General features: G+C 32.8%; 1 protein-coding gene across 1 annotated transcript; it reads left to right on the forward strand.

The window, feature by feature from the left end:
- Positions 1-4,629: 4,629 nt before the first annotated feature.
- LOC118183619 (uncharacterized) lies at positions 4,630-17,554 on the forward strand. Its single transcript, XM_035353215.2, has 5 exons — positions 4,630-4,782; positions 10,072-10,112; positions 13,090-13,191; positions 14,061-14,462; positions 16,328-17,554. Exons 1-5 carry the CDS (start codon positions 4,710-4,712, stop codon positions 17,465-17,467), a joined length of 1,758 nt encoding a protein of 585 aa, XP_035209106.1. The 5' UTR covers positions 4,630-4,709; the 3' UTR covers positions 17,468-17,554.
- Positions 17,555-18,622: the final 1,068 nt, after the last annotated feature.

An 18,622-nucleotide genomic window follows, 5' to 3' on the forward strand; every position in this document is an offset into this window, starting at 1 on the left:
GGCACCGTTAACTATTATATTAATAATAAGATTTTTCTTACTTTAATATTTCTTTTTGTCGCATCTCAAAATCATGTCTTAACTGCATGTGCTTCAAGTTCCACTTGTACATGCAGTTAAAATTTTTTACACCATTTATTTCAAACTGAATCTTCAAATACAGTAAGTTTTGACTTCGCGAACTCTTCTCTAAGACGATCCTCTCTGAAAGTAATCTATGCTTCTGAGAGCCTTTGAGAGCATCAATCGGCATCGACGTTCAACAGTAGCTAAGACGACCATCTTCACAAAACACTAGAATCTCCTGCAATCAAGAGTGTCGTTATAGAAAGCATATAATTTTCATATACTTCTTCTCACCAAGTTGCCAGATTAAATTTTTCAAAAGCATATTTCATGCAACATTTTAATTAGAAGGATGTTTGTTTAAAAAAGGTGCAGATTTTATTTCACAGCAAGTACTTAAATCAACAAAACGTTCTCAATTAAGCATTTAAATAAGCATTTTTGAATGTTGTTGATACAGAGATGAAATTTGAAAAATCCAATATGTTTATCTCATGCCCCAAAATAATAAGCTATCCTAAAACTAAGCTTCAAATAGAATTAAAAAAAGTTAATGAAAGCGTATGCAATCAAAATAGTTATAATTTGTAGGAAACGTTTACGATGAACTTCTTATTGAGAAATCTAGAATTGTTCCTTCAAAAATATTGATACTTCTAATGGCATGAACTCATGACGGCTAGAACTAACTGGAATTCTTCTACATCTTTTCATTAGAAATGAGCTCAAAGAAGTTTACTTCTGGACTTACTCAACTGCCTGGGTAACTGCCTGAATTTAGCCTGGGTAAAAAAAAAAATCAAATAAACAGAGTAAAAGAAATTAAGAAACTTAGTTTCTTAGAACAAAGAAATCATGAACCAGTATGAATCCTACAAATTTGTTGTCAAGAGATTGTCTTACACAAACAACTTTTAAAATCCCAATAATGGGGGGATTCAAAATGATTGTTCAGTATTCCTCAGAACTGGCCTTGTAATATTCCTGCTCCCAAATAAAAGGAAAACGAAAAGGAAAAGCAAAAGACTAATCTTTGTACGGAAAATAATGCAACGAAAGTGATAACGATTTACTTTTTTAACAGATTTTTAATTTATCCTAAATTTATAAGGATAATTGCATGGATGCTCAGTTTAAAAGCGAAACCACCAGTTATTTTAAGATTTCCTTATATTACTACAGAACTTCCTAGAGCAAAAAAAAATTTTTTTTTTCTTCTGGTCTACTCAATCTGAACGTGTTTTGGGCAACGCTAGCAAAAATAGTTTAAGACTCTTTAAGTCTATAAAGATGATAACGGAATCCTTTGAATCAGGGACGGTTGACCTATTTTAGGGCTCTAAACATTTTTTCCTGCCGGGTCCCTACACCCCGGGTTTTATAAATAAAAAATGATAGATATATAATAATAATTAACATAATTAATTAGTTTTTCAAAAATTGTTAAAACAGTTTCCATTGTTAGTATAATTATAAACATGCGTTTGATTACGTATCAACATAATCAATAGAATTGGAACTTTTTGTTTGTATGACATAAATTAAGGAAATGAAATTTATCTGCTAAATATTAAAAGCATAGTTTTGAAAAAAAATGATTATGAAATTAATTCAGAAACCCTTTTTTCTGGCTTTCAATTCTGCAAATTTATCAACTATTTCTTCGTAATTAAAATTGTCCTACGCATTTTGTTCTATGTATAGTACAGCTGAAGAAGTTAATTTTGTTTGACTTAATAAGTTTCTTAAATAGTTTTTTACGCGTTTTAACACCGAAAACGATCTTTCACCACATGCATTCGATGCAGGCAAAATTAAAAATATACGGAATATGATTTCCATACTTGGAAATATCGATACAATTTTTGTAGTCTTTATAACTGGTAGCATGTCAGATGGCAACGTTAAATTTTGGCTTTTACAAAGTAACAGAAATTGTAACAGTTCCTCATCCAGGTTTTCTTGTATCAGTGTCTTCACTGTACCATTTTTTAATAATGTGGTATCTTCTTCAGATTCAATTGATACATTGTCATTTGAGTTTGTATGAAATATTTTTAAAATCTCATTAATGTCTTTGTAACTCTTGTTACATAGTTTTAGTTCAAAAGATATTTTGTTCCATATTACGTAAGAGCAATTTCGTTTAAAGGTTTCCTGCCCCTGATTACATGAACATTTGTCTTCCTCTTCATGATGAACTGTATGAAAAAATTATTTCCGTTTTCGCGACCTTTTATTAGTATCGGAATAAGTTTTTATTTTTGACGCGTTTAATGCCTCCGCTTCGATATCCAGATATAAATTTCTTAAAACTATTAGGTAATTAAATAAATTGCCAAAAATACTTGCCGAAAACGAGATTGGCATAGTAGGTTCTTGTAAGGGTATTATACTATTTGCATTTATTTCTGGAAAGAATTTTATATTAAATAACTGTTAATAAAAGGAAGTCTAAATTATTAATTATGTTTGCTATTTCTCGGCATTCCATGCTTTACCTGCATCAGCTCTACAAGACCACCTAGTAGTACATAATTTTTTTTATTGTAAATGTACTTTATTTGCTGAAAACTTTTTTCTAAAGGGTTCCACCTATGACAACGAAAAAAATATGTATAAATATTCTCCAATAACTGAAAATACATTATTGCTTGCAAACACGATTCACTAGCACTACTTACTATCAGATTTAACGAATGTGAAGCACGAGGGACGTAATGGGGCTGTTTGACTATGTTTTTAATGCGGTTTTGGAGCCCCTTGTATTTGGTCCTCTGCAATTGCAAACATCCAGACCTAATATTTCAAGGTTCTTTAAAACTTGATTTTCTAATGATTTTCCTGTGTGCGAATAAATTGTTAAAAATCAAAAAAGAAATATCTCTGTTGGGCTTTCATCTTCTGATACATAACGCAATATAAATAATCTTTTGACTAGGAATTTTTTTAAAAACGATTTTACCCCGTTTTCTATCTAAGTGAACAAAATATGTCATAAATAAGGCAAATTCAACATTTGAGATTTTTTTGACAAATGGTTTTTGGTATGGACAAATGGCAACAACGGCTGGGACACATATGTCCCAGCCGTAGTTAATGGGATACATATGTCTTACACGTAGAGATCGACTTACTATAAGCACACCTTATTATTCTGGAAAACTTTATTATATGAAATATACTTTACATCGTATGGTCCAAGGTAAAGCATTTTTTGCATAACCCAACATTACACAATGGGCAACTCATATTTGTTCTTTTCTATGTGTTCATTTGTGAACGATGAGCACAGCGGCGTTAAGTCTATTACAATTGAAAAATATTTGGCCGATTTAACTTCTGACATGAATGCTTCTAACATTATTTTGCTCGGTATTTCAATAAATTCATCGCAAATGGACGAAAGATAATTAATGTTGCCTCTTTCAGCTGACCCAATGCAGGCAAATTTCATTATTGCTTAGTTTAAAATTGAGTTTAATGCAAAAAATATCACGATTTGTCGATAAAAACCGTGGGAATTTGTCGATAAAAACCGTTGGAAAACAAAATATACAAAAATGGCAATGTTACTTGTTAAAACTACTAAAGATTACTTCAGAATGTTTTATGCACATGGATTCCAGATTTTGGCGAATTCCGAAAATTTGGCGATTGCCACTACAGTGGTTGTGGTAGTTTATAAAAATCTAATATTTACATTATATTACAATAAAAATATATTTAACAGTAAAAGTCGCCCTTTAAGGTGTAAAGTTACAATTAGAAAAAACAGATTGCGTGACTTCTTTTTATTTTGACCTTAATATGCATTACGAGATCTGAGAAGCCTCTAATTTGCTGATATAAATTATAGCAATTACTCTTTCTTTTACTGCCATTTCGGCTTGAGAAAAATTCCAGACGATACCTGTACATTTTTGTATATCTGTGGAAACTAAGTTTGGTCTGAATGTTGCTTTTATAGTATATGTGTTAAGTTCATTGTGTTAAGAAGATGGATTCCTATTTCAGTTAAGTGAGGTTATCCAGAACTCAGTAATAAAATAATTTGCTAATTTTATAAATTCAAGTGTTTACTTAATACAAAATGCTACAATTCACTGAAGGCAAAGGAGCAAATATAAAAAATTAGGAGAAAGAAATATCTAACCTTTTAAGTGTAAATATCGCCGTATGCTGCTTATATAGTACTTTAAATACTTATTGGGAAGACCAAATTCTTATAAAGCATTTAATTAATTGTGAAAACATATTTGTGCTTTAAGTTTATAATACCGTGTTCTTAATATTTTTTCAGAACGATTTAGATCTGAACAACTGTTGCAAACTTGTTTCCAGTTTTAAGTCACTTAATAGTGCACATAACAGCTATTTTTTTCGAAGTTGAAATGTTGCCAAAATTTAACAGAAAAGCAATACTGAAAATCAATGAAATTAAATAGAAACACGTAAGTAGTTCCAAGTATTTTTCGCATTATATTTAATTTTTATAATGGCATCATTTGGGAAATTTTTCAAATATATCTCGCAGAACGATAAGCATCTCGAGTGCAAAAAGATAGCTTCCGTAAATAGGATTGCGGGAAGTGTCATATCATAGCTTTTCCGCAATTCTCAAATGGGTTAAATTTTAAGAAATGTGGCCTTCCATAGGAGCGCAAAGCACAAGTTGCGAAATTGATCGTTTGTTTTACACTTCTCTCTTAAGTGGTAAGTCAAATATTTATATTTCTAGAAACTTTTTTAGCTGGATTCCATCATGTTCATTTCATAACCTGTCATTGTGAGCAAGATATCTTACACTATACTTAAATTTATGCTTAAATAACTTGAGAGAAATGTAAATAAAAGGCAGTAAATATTACTTTTAATCCAAAACATGTGACCTTAATTTTCAGCGTTATCAGAATGTAAAATATATTCTACATTGTATAAACTTATTAGTAAAATGAATATCATAAAAATGAAGAAATTAGGGACTTATTAGTGACTTTAATAAGAGACTTTTTAGCGACTGCGCTGCTACATTCATAAGACTCTTTATTTTTACTATAAAAAAGTGATTTTAAAAGCTAGAATGCAAATCTAAGACTCAAATATAGTACTCAAAATAGTCAAATATAGTACATATTTATAACCTACAGAGTAGTGGTTATTATTATAATAGTTTTAGACTTTCAGGTTTCACACACTATGCGAATAACTCATACGAAATATGTTTTAGTCCATTGTTTATGTTAAAGTTTTTGTGAAACAATCAGGTTTAGAGAAAAGAGAAAGAAAACTGAATTTGCAGCCGAGGGAGACGTATTACTCTGCTGTTAATTGTTCTTAGATCCGTTTGTATAGCCACCATAATGTTTTTATGATTAATCATGAGAAAAAATAACAGGAAAGCGCCTGTAGTTTGGAAAAGGCTTGATAAATTGGGATGTTGCTCATCTCCAATAGCACGAGATATTATGCCTAGGGCAATAGCTTTCTAGCGGTCTGGCGGCGAGAATTCCGACGAATTTGAGATTTCTAAATTCTTCGAATTTTAGAACATTTTCTGAATTTCCCGAATATTAAGATTTTTCAAGAATGTTGAATAAATTCGAGGATTTGTAGTTTTTTTCATTTCTAATATAGATGTTAGATTATTTTTATACTGAAATAGCTTTTGTAGGTCATTCCTTTAGAATTTTCGAAAAACTAATTGCTAAACAATCCTGTTCAAAAATATCAACTAGAACTTTGTATTACCTTAAATTTTGCTGGATATGTGGGATATGAAAGAGACTGGTTTCTGAAGTTACATAAAGTCTCCAAATGTGTTTTCCATTGCCAATGAGCAATTTTCATTCCAAATTATCTTTTTTATAAAAACATGTTATATAATGAAGAAAATCGTCTATGCCAAATATAACATATAAAAATAGCGTCCAATTAAATAGTTACGTTGATCTGAAATTGCGGTGTCGAATACATTGCTTGGATTTGGTTGGGATATTACTGCATATTTTAATGATACTTTCTTCTTAAAGCGGCCAAATTTCACAAATTTTCTCGTACAATCTGTAACGTGCAAATTTTAAATGTCGCCAAAGGCTTATGCGGCGGCCTATTTGACAGCGAAATGCAATTTTAGTTAAAAAGTGTTCAATATGATGTTTATTTAATTATTCACTAGCTACATATTGGAAGATTCTTATTTTAGACTAAGCAATTATTTATAATTTGGATATTTACCTTAACTTCTTCTTTCCGAATTCGTCAGCAGAACGCAAATTAGTTGGTTGGTATTTAAGTTGAATTTCTGGATCCTGGGAGAGGTTGTTTCTGACATGATCGCTACTGTATTCTGCTAGCTCTAGTTAAACGTAACTACCTTTACTTTACATTCTCTCGCCATGGATACTTCAAATTGAAGGGAATGATACTTACTTTAAATTACGTTAAATGATGCTTTAAATTTACGCTCAGTAACTTACGTAAGTTTTTGAGTCAGCTTACAGCTTAGTATTGTTGCATGCGTACGGGTTCGGAATGCATTGAATGCACACAGAACCAACGATAGTTGATAAAATTTATTTTTACCAAGAAAAACAATTTACAGTTCTGGAACTTTCCACAAAAATCCTCGCACAGCTCTTCACAGCATCACATGAAACTATTAAGAATGTTAAACACAACACAATGCAAAGCGCATCTAAAGAGCGAAGCTCACACGCAGGTATCCCAATATTCCGAAATTAACTCTGAAATAAAAATCTATGAGCTATATATAGAGACATATAGGGATCAATTACGGTACAAATTACAGTTATACAGGGACCAAAGTTTGGCGAATTTTCGCCAAATTTGGAGACAAAAATTAATTCCCAAAACCATCACCAGCTTGGCGATATCTCGCCAATATACGAGGCGACCTCAGTGTTAATTAACAACATTTACCTCAGTGTTAAATAGACTTACCGCTGTAACCTTATTTTTTTGGTACAGCTTCGCTTTTTCAAGTTACTTCATGTTTTAGTATACAAAAGATAATACGATTTCACATATAATTTCCATAAAATTATTTACATTTATACAAAATTCGTAACAGTATTTACCTGTATAGTCTTAAATTACTGATCAACATTTAATTTGAATAGATTGTTTTTATTTTAATTTGCATTTCCACAAGTTCTTTTTAGTTGTAGCACAAAGTCGTGCCCCTATGATCGAAGTTCTGTTTAAACGAAAGGCTTATTTTTAAACGCTCTAAGACTTTGCCGTGCTACACCGGGAACAAAAACAAACCCTTATAAAAATTTAACATTGCATGACTGGTATTATGGTTAATACATGTCTTCCAGATAACGAAATACAGTCTGTACAAAGCCTAGGCTTGGTGAGTATCCATTTATCAAGAGAGTATCAATTTATCAAGAGAGTATTAATTTATCAATCGATCTTGGGAAAGATTTCTCCACTCAGCAAGCAATGCTCTCCGAAATTCCAGTCACATGTCGGAGGTGTTTGACGGGCTGCAATTCGTGGGCCAAGTATGTCCCACACATGTTCTATCTGGTTCAAGTCAGCGGAGAATGCTGGTCATTCAGTATGGGTGATATCCTTAGATTGATGTCATTCCTTTACAATGTTTGCACGGTTAGGACGGACGTTGTCATCCATAAACACAAATTCTGCGTCCATAGCACCCCTAAACAAACGCACATGTTGTTCCAGAATGATGTCCCGATAAATGTGACCTGTCATGTTTCAGATCTGAACATGCAGATCTGTTCTGAAGTCTTGCATAATTCTGCCCCAAACAAGCAATCCTGCACCATCGTAACAGTGTCATTCAGTGATGTTGTCTCGGTGGTAGTGGGTAGTTCTCCATATGAAAGTCCGACGTGAATCAAGACTTCAAGCTGAACCTAAACTCGTCGAAAAACATCACACAAGCCAAGAGTGACGATGTCCACATTGCATGTTCTCTACTCCAGGCTAATCGCTGGCTACAGTGACTTGCCATGAGCAGAACACATCTGACCACGCCTCCGAGCATATAGACCAATCTGTCGCAAACGTCTGTACACAGTTTGCCTTCAAACTGACGTACCCGTGGCTGAAGATAGCTGATGAGACAGGTCTGATGTTGTGCTCTGTCTGTTTTTTTTTTTTGGCAGTTACTGCCAAATTCGACGTTGTAACTCGGGAGCGACCTGTATTGTAACGTCTACTGAAATTTTCATCATTTTGAAATCGTTGCCAAAGGCTAGAGATGACACTTTGGACTATTCCAAGTTCTTCGGATACTTCCATCTGAGTACGCTCACATTCCAAACGGCCGATAATTCTACCACGTAAAAGATCATCCGTAAGCGTCCTCTGTGTCATGACGATTCTTATGTGGCAATGAGCGGCTTACAGAACGCTTGTGAAGAATTTTACTTGCTATACTTTATTCTTACCGTTCCTCATATACGAGTACATTTCTCATACACTCTCGTCATTGTGAAGTACTATCGGTGTCATCTGATGGCTTCCTATAATTTGCATATTATTCTTGAAGATGTATGCGATAATTTTAAAGGTGAAATTCTTCCTTTAGAGTTCGATTTCTGTGTGATTCTGAATTATCCTTAATTTATGGACGTGATTGTATAACTTTCAGCCCAGTACAGTATGAATGCCCTATCAACCCCATGCTTACGCACTCATGACTTAAAGGCTCGGACATGCATGCTGAGATCAACAGCAATCGGCACCAATGCCAATTCTAGACCGTCGGCCAGCAAATTAAAATTGGCTGCCCTTTTTTACAGAAATATATGTTTGTAAATCATTTCTCCGCCCTTAAATTTGGCTTCCCACGTTCTATACATCATTTTTTCCCCAGCAAATATCGGCACTGATCGGCACCACCAATCACAGTGTACGGCGAACCACGCACTTCAGTAAACTTACTGCATTTCTATTCGTCTAAACTCCCGAAGGATGCTCTCTGAGCTCCAGGGAGTTGTTGCTTTCAGCCAGAGGAGGACGTAGGACTTATACCTGCTTACCTCTATTAGAAGCCAGGTGTCCTCGCTCTCCATCACCTGTCTACTGCATTTACTTTTATATAGTACTACTAATTTATTTTACGAGGTATTTATTACGTATGTACTTTTATACTGTACTACTTGTTTATTGTATTTCCATTACACTTTATGCTCTCTGGTATTGCAATATGTTTCTTGCATCCTCTAATTCCAAATTGTACAGTCACCTAGCCCTGTATGGCCATGTATCTTAACAAATTTCTTAAATTCTTCAATAAGCGCTGGATAGTGGATGAAAAGGGACACGCACCTGCTTATCTCTGGTAGAAGCGAGGTGCCCTCGTCCTCTGTCAGCCATCACCTGTCGCAGATGTGCAGAGATACTTGTTCAGATACATGTCTCCTCATGTAGACAGGGCTTAAGACAAATTCTTTAGAGCAGGCTTTCAGTCCTCTTAGAAATTGCTAATCCTTAGATCACATATTACCAGGATGAAATAACATATTCGATTAAAAAGCGTTTCTAATTTTTTAATGTTCTTTGAAACATTTTAACATTGTCAGTTTTACACCAAAACTACTTATCTATGCAAATCAGGCGAGGAGGGAAAACTTAAAATTTGGAAATTCAATCTTTTTTCTTAAACCAAAAATCCGAGTTTACTTTACATAATAATTCTTTTACATGCATCTTAAGAAATATATATTTCTTTTTTTAACATAGCGTAAAGCATCGAAACTCGACCTAAAATTTGCGTCTAAATGAACGCAGCAATAAATTACTAGTGTATTTTATAATTTGTACATGGCTCCGAGGATGTGACTTTGCACGCACCCTTTTCTACTGTAATATCAAAGTAATTTAAAACTTCTGTTTATGACCTGGCACCTATTAATTAATAAAATGTGATCATTAATATACGTGAAGAACTTATTATTATTATTATTATTTTTTTTTTTTTTTTTTTTTTTTTCTTTTCAGGTGTTTTAGTACTGTTCATAGCATGGATACTTTTCCAAAAGGTGAGTTTATATTTTTTCCAAATTTCGATAGATCTGGAAATTCTACTCACGTCTGAGAAAGACATTAAAACGAAATGCAGTCAGTCTGAGTGGCACCAAGTTCAATTTCATATCGAATGTGGCATTTTATTACAGTGTTTTCATTATCTTTATAATATTAATAAATATTGCACAGAATTGTGTTTTAAATATTATATGATATTAAAAATTATAATTGAATTAATAATTGATTAATAATTGAATATGTAACTATCATAGTAAATTGAAACCAAAGAGTATTGAGGTAATTAAACTGAAACAATAGAGCACATAAAATCGAAATACAGTGTTACAATGCTTTGGCAAAAAAAAGTTTAATTTCATTGCTCATTTTATAAGATATTTCTCCCTCCTTCTTAACATGCCTTCGTGGTGTAATGACCAGCACACTCGGTGCATATTCAAGAGGTCCGAGGTTCGAGTCCCGGTGAGGGCACTGCTTATTTCTTCAGTTTCCTGATATTGAAAAATCCTAATGACTCTATAGTGGCACAGAACTAAAAAAGGTGGTGGATGATAATCCTCCACCACCAGGATTTAACGATTGGGTCCCCAATCTCCAGTCGCCCTTTAAAAGGGGAAGTATATAAGGTATTTCTTCCGCCTTCTTAGCATGCCTTCGTGCACACTCGGTACGTATTCGAGAGATCACAACTCGGCACACTCGGCGCGTATTCGAGAGATCTGTGGTTCGAGACGCGGCAAGGGCATTCATGCCTCTTGCTTCAAATTCATGCCTCTTGCTTTTTCATGCCTCTTGCTTCAAAATAACCTAATGTCTCTACAATTTAAATAGATAGAATAAACGACTGTACCTTGAATGCAGTTTTCAAAGCAAATCCTAAAGGCTTCTCTTTTAATTGTCTGCTTTTTACATATTTTATTACTTCTTTGCAATGAGTATCCTTGCTTTTAAGTTTAAATTATTAATGTTTGTTCAATCAAAGCAAATAGAGGAATCTTCTACGTACCATAATAATACAGGAAACTTTCTCAAGCGTTTCATGAAGTGTTTTCTTGATGTATGTTTACGTATATATACAGGTAATGATTCTAATCATTAAACGGAATTATTTCATTGCATTGGAGATACTTTTCATGTGAAAGATAATAGATTTAAGTACTTATGTCCTTCTTCTGATAAATACAATCAACATAACAGCACTGCAATACTGCCGTGATAACCAATCCTTTTGCTCTGAAAAAGAAACGTAAGGATGTAGTGACTGTTACTTGAGAATCAACTATGCTTTCAATGGGATTTGAATCACAGATCTTCCAGTTGTTATCTGTATATATTAACCACTTACATCACTACAGCACGCCCGGTTGAACTGAATATTAGACAAAAAGATTTAGTTTGAAGAGCTGGAAATTTACGATTTGCACTTGCAATTCTTTTATCCTGGATGATAAAAATACTGCTTTTTATTATTTATTGTTAGTTATATATCTATAACATGTTTTGAGCTTTTCGCTTTTAATATGATAGCATTTAGAGATCTCCTTTTCGAAAATAAGAACTTTATACTGCTTATTACAAGTTTGACCACTTAAGAAAAATCTAAAGCTAAACCTTGTAGGAAGGAATCGAATATATGTGAAAACCAAAATTTACATTTTTAATTCTAATTGATAGTGGATTTATGTGTTTTTTCCCCCGTCATTTTCCCTTCTTCGGCTGAAGGAGAAGGTTCTGTTCACACCTTCGGAACAAGTCCTACAAATGTATGCAACTTACGCTCATTCTTGTTGCTTCTGTATCTCCACCATTTATTCTTCAGCTTGTTATTTCAATTAATAGAAGTGAGTGTGTTGATGCTGTACGACACCATCTAATAATTTAGCAGAAGGTGGTAGATACTGTAAGCGATTATATTGGCGAAATGAAAATATTTATATCATCCTATGGTACTGAAGTCTTTTTCAGGACTGCGGATGAGTTACCACTGCTTTTATCCAACTCGTGTACTTCAAGCTGCAAGTTACAGCTTAATTTATTTCCTTTTATTATCATTTGGAATTCCAGTTTTGATTTCGCGAATTCCAGTTTTCGAGCTTTGCGTTCTTTGTCAAATGTAAGATAAGGAGTAATAACCGATATATTATGGTGCATCAGAGGAACGCGCATTATTCTGGTACCTCACATGAAGAATATAAACTGAACTTTCTCTAAACCGACTACTCATCGTTTTAATCTTCTTTGGAAATTTTCTTTCTTTAGGTAGGCCATACACATTACCAATGTTTATTTACTTCTCAAAAGAACTGGTCATTTCGAGATAGTTCATTATGTTAAACTTTGAGCTCGAAAATGTTTGTTGGATTGAGAAAGAGCTGGTTAATCGTTTTAGTGTAAATTTTTAATTTGGAGCAGTTTTTTTATTATTTCTTGCAAGTGCTCAATTGTAACTTGCTCAAGTTAATGCAACGTAAATTGTTGTATCTCTTTCTATCTAAGCATACCTGTTTTCTTAAATCAAAATAATTGAAAATTATAATAAATCTAGCTTAAGATCTATTTATCAGAATAATAATAAAAATTTATTAATTTCAACAAAATATTTACATCCCATTTTATGCATACGAAAAAAAAAAAAAACGTAATTTTTCAACAACTTAAAATTGTTTCTATGCAGAACTGATTAATATTGGTCACAAAATGTGTTACGAATTCAAACTCCATTTCATAAATTTGGTAACGAGTTAAAAAAGGAAGTCCTTTTCATAAGACAATTTTGAGCACTTATATTTGAATATTATGAAAAAATTAAAATAATTTATAAAGTAAAGAACGGTTTTTGATCCTATTTTCTTAATCCTTAATTGTAATTAACAATATCCTTAATTGTCTGATTTCATTTAATTTTCAATGTTCGTGCCCCCCCCCTTTTCTAATTTTGCATGTTAACTAATACACTGTATTATTTTTAAGTAGATTTCAAGATTCATAAGAAGAAAAATTATTGGTCCTGCTCCGTTAACACCCATGGAACTTCTTCTGAAAGAAATAGAGGAACTGAAAAGAACAACTTATGAAGTAATAATTATTTTTCTATTTTCTGTCCCAGTTAAAATTCGATGTATCACAAACCCCGATCCGCTGTTCTTTGAAAGGGAGCGGTACCTGATTAATGCTTCTGAGGAATCAAGGATGACACCTAAATTAGCCAACCGTGTCGATAGTTTTTGAATAAAAACCGACAGATCGTAAAATCAAAGAATGAAACAAAAATATTTAAAAATACTCGATTTTTTTTTTTTTTCAAGTATCTGTACCACTACAGGATTCCGAAATAGTTCAGTGTATTGTAGGACTTCACACTGCATTGCACTATTAGGAAATATAAATTATAAACGTATAAAAAAGCGTGTACTTTCTCCTACCACATTTGACGAATACTCGTGCCTACATAACATCCGAAAAAGACACATCATAATATAAGGAATGACGCACAGACAGCTCACCACACCCACTGAAAAGCAAAAGTAAGAAAATTCAAAATTGAAAATAATGCTGATTTGACATTCATTCGAAAGGTCTATTTAACCATTTATGCCCCAATTCAGTTGGAATTTAGTGACAGTACAATGATGCGCAATGTCGCAGTAGTGACGCCACCTCTAGTTCATTACTTGAGGCAAGGAGTTAGGTCCAAATCTCTGACCATCCGCTTCGTAGGGAATCAGACTCTAGCCGCTAAATCAAAAATACAATCAAAAAAGTTCTTGATTGTTAATTTCTTTCGAATAATCAATGATTAATCGATAACAGCAAAATTGCAAACAATAATTCGTTTTTCGATTATTACTGATTAATCAATAAAATAAGTCTCCGACAAAAACCCACGAGCACTGACTTGCAATTTAAATTTGGAACTAAAATAAATATAGTTTTTTCTTCCCCAGACTAAAGAGGACTGGGCACACATGAAAGAAATGGTGCTGGCTATTAACAACGAATGTAGTGGTTTCTCAAGAAATTTAGAAAATGATTTGGAATCCGTAATCCATCGCATCTGTGAAAGGTTCCAGCAGTCCTTCGAAGAAGAGATTCACCGAAATGAAAGTCGATTCAATAACATCCAACAGAAGCTAGATGCCTTAGTGGAAGAATTTCATTCTCTGAAGCATGCCTTCTGGAAACACTGCGAAGAACAAGAGGCTATCTTAAAAAATTCCAGTGGAGTGATGAATGCTGAATCATGCAATGATAAATTGGAACCACTGGATCTAACGGTTGGCTGGACACAAACGGAGACAGAGTTGATTTCTAAGAAACGAAACCATTCGGCACAAACGAAATCGCTGGTGAGTGATTAAGTTATTATAGAAAACATTTTAGAGAGATTTCGATTAAAGTATAAGTTACTGGCTTAAAGAATCGCCTCCTCCGCCCCAAACCTAAAAGTGCTTATCTATTAAAACTGGTCATTTGAAAGAAAACTGCCAAGCATAAAACTTAATTGCTTCTTCTACTATTGTATGGCCATGAGTTCTGTGCAAGATTAAATAATTTGCAATACTATGTATGCAGAACAAACACTATTTTAAGCAGAACATTTTCCTATGCAAAAAGGAGACCACAACTTCTAATGTTACATCTGCAAATGCTTCATTGTTAATATGCAGATGCATTTTTCGTGACCATTTTTGCATACTGCGAGGTAAAATGCTGTTTTATGTAAAAGAATACTTTTGCATTCTTCTCACCTGCTGATAAATTGAAAATTGATAACATATTTAGAAACGGAAAACATGAACAATATGCGCTTCTAGTTTCTCTACGGTACCTAAAATGCTTTTAACGAAAATGGTTGTCTGCGCGAAGCATACCATAGGCGTAGTTTTTAGTCCGCATTCAACTTTATTGATTAATCGTGGATGTGGCCATTTTCTTTCACTTTGACAACTATAATTACTCCCCCTCCCCCGGAAAAAATAAATCTAAGAATTTTGAGGGCCCAGTTGTCATCTTGTGAAAACAATATCATCTGTTCCATTTAAATTTAAAAGTATCAAAATTAAAAAATTTAGTTTGATTTATGACTTTTTCTAGTCTTTATAGTTTAATTAATACATGTAATTAAATATCGTTAATTTAGCTTTCGAATTTAGTTTTAAAGTACAGATTCTATTCAAACAAAACATTTAAAGTTATGAAAACTAAATTTTGTATTTCATCGAAATCTCTCAAACGGTTCAAGAATTCGATTATAATAGTATCACAATTGCAGGTTCAACGATAAATTGGGAATTTATTATGTATAATTTTAAAACATTTTTCTAGTGTTTAGTAGTCCAGTTTACGAAAAATACTTATATTCGATAAGGATATGTCAATGAATGAATAGCAAAAATGTTATTCTTGCAGTTTATTCCTTGGTAAAGCGCTTTAGTAGCTCTTGACTTTTATGTAATGCTACTAAGATATCAAAAAAAGGCAAATTTCAGTATTCTTTTCAAATTGAATTTTTGTATTGTCCAATTATAAATAGAGGCTGCCACATAGTTGCAATTACATCAACAAGAATTGCACTAGATTATTTTTACTGCGCTTACTTATCTGATAGCTTGATTCCTTCAACGTTCATATGCGTTTTAATTATTAGAATAAATCTGACCAATCATTTGACGCACTTGTGCGGCTTTCAACCATGCCTTTCATAAGCTGAAGAGATCTTCACGGAAATAGTAACAATCTTTAATTCTCAACAGTCAATGTCAATGTTTTTGAAAACTGGTACCCTAAAGAAGACATTTTTGACGAATGGGCGAAACCCTTGTTTTGTTCATTAATAAGCTTGGCAAAACAGCGTGATGTTATCAATAGTGTAAAGGGGCTCTGTTTTAACTGTAGATAATATGCATGCAGGTAATGATTTCCAAGGCTTCCTAACGAATTAGATTATTTGTACTTAAGTGGGCAAGAAAAGATTACACTAATTGCAATATAACAAGCAGTTTACAATGCGGTGATAATGAATACATAGAATACAAGACAGACTAAATAAAATTTAAAAAGTCTTTAAAATGTTTTCATAACATAATTTACTGAAAAATAGAATAGCGTTCAATTGGCATCATATTGTACTTTATAAAACAAAAATATGAAAAAGTATGTAAGGTTTACTAGAACTACATGCAATCTAAAGCCATTTTAATGTTTTTTATAGGTAGGCGAAAATGAAACAGTGAAAGCTATAATTCTTGCAGCCAAGAGAAGCTTAAACGATGTTACGAGAGAAGCTAGAAAGCAATTAATTCGTGACAGGGAAGACAAAAGAAGAGATATGAAAACAATTTTTACACATCTCGAGCAGGACAGAGAAGACATTAAAAGCACCATCATTCAGGCACTCGCTGTGGCCGCAGAGAAAGCAAAGGAAAATTATGACCAATTTTTAACTGTAGGACAGGATGCGATGCATTGTGTAGCCGTGTTTCACGAAAACACAAGCAAACTTTTGACCGCCAGATTGGATGAAACTGATAAAAGGCTTAGGGAAATTTTCGAAGCAGTGAATAAACAAATTTTCGACATATCTGCAATAAAGAGCACTCTAGAGAACATTGACGATCAGTTTGATGACATATATAGAAGGGTTGAACTAGGATATCAAAAGAATACGGAACACTGTGAAGAAGTTACACGAAATCTCGAAGTTACAATGGAAGAATGGAACTCTAGAGTTGTACAACTGCAAGAAACCGTACAACAATTCACTCAGATTGGAACTATGAAAGATTGGTTGAGATATAAGAATACGACAGAAGTTTTAGACATGCCGGAAAGAACTTCAACAGCATTTAATCTTGAAAACGTGGACATTTCAGTAAACAACTTTCATTCTGGAGACCTAACGCCAAGTACAAATGTATCAAACCAACATCAAAATCATGTAAACTTACTTCCAATCATGGTAAGAACTTGTTTAGACAAGATTGATCACTTTAATAAAGAAATGGAAAAGAAATCTGAAAAAATACACAGCTATGTTCAAGAAATTACCGAGAAACTGAAGTCGCTGATCGAGATCTTAGGAAGCGTCGATGATAGATTCAAGTTTGGAGAAAATGTTTTTTCTTCAAACATGGCTTGCGACAGAAAGTGCACAGAAATTGCTCCAGATACTCTCAATTCAGAGTCAGTTAGTGAGATTAGAGCAACTTCCTCAACAAATGAAAGAAATATCTACCCACTTTCTGCTTTAAATGATGGTTTACTTACAAGTGGAAAAAAGAAAGCAAATATGCAGAAAATGTTATCACAAATTGGAAACGTTATGAACATCGCGCAGAGCAATATTCAATAAAATACCTAAATCTTACACTCCGAATTGTAAATAGAAGTGTCTGATTAGATGGTACTATTACATTATTAAATTGTGAAAAAAAACTTCTGTTTAATAGATGCACTCATAATTTTTAATGTTATCACTATCACTTAAAAAAATTAATCATTTAGGAGGTCTCCGGTTCAATTAAATAATATATTCCAAAAATAAATGATATATTCTTCAGACACAAAGATTAAACCCAGAGCTCTAATAACTCAAAATTCCCGACAGGTAGGCAACTAATATCAGTTAAAAAAAAGCTTTAGTTCATTTATGGAAAATCAACAAGAAAGTTACAATTCTGAAACAATCTCACGATTGGAATGAATTTCTAACATAAAAGTAAATAAATCATAATATTTATAATCCTATTTGCCGGATATTTTATGTCAGGACATTTCTAACAAACTATCTCTTTTCAGCGAAACCAAAACAATTCAATTTTAATTTAATTAAAATTGTTTTTACATTCAAATAAAATTGTCTTCAAATAAATTTAGTTGAATCCTAACACACAGCATTGAAAAATCAGTACTATATTGTGCAATATATATTCACAATAACATATTTCATATTTAATTCAATTTTTGTTTTTCAGTCACATATTGTTTATACAGTATGCTTCATTTATTAAAATCACTTCCTTTCCAAAGTATGTATTATTAAGCAGATGAGTTTAATAGACGGAGATTTGTGCATTGCCAACCGCGATATTAGCTTCACACTTTTCAAGCAAAATTACAACAGTTAATTTATTAATTAATCCTAAAATAATAATTAAAAATTACTACTAAAATTAAACTATGTACGCAATTTTGAAATATTTTATAAAAAATATTTCTGTAATTACCGTATATACCCGCGTATAAGTCGAGATATTTTGGACAAAAAAAAAAGACTTCAAAGTGGGGGGGTCGACTTATACGCGGGGCCATAAAAAATTAAAATAATCGTGCCCATATTCTATGGAAGATTACCTCATCCAAATTTTGATGGCTATAGGTACCGTTGTTTTATCACAATGCGAGAAATATACATACATTTATGCAGATTCTTCATCATTTAATTTCTTTAAATGTAAGACAGAGAGATAATATATGGTGGCAACGATTTGAAAAGTGATACAGCCTT

Source organism: Stegodyphus dumicola, chromosome 4 (genome assembly GCF_044657685.1).
Source record: "Stegodyphus dumicola isolate Sdum_Otavi_A_Nest chromosome 4, ASM4465768v1".
Classification (NCBI taxonomy): domain Eukaryota; kingdom Metazoa; phylum Arthropoda; class Arachnida; order Araneae; family Eresidae; genus Stegodyphus; species Stegodyphus dumicola.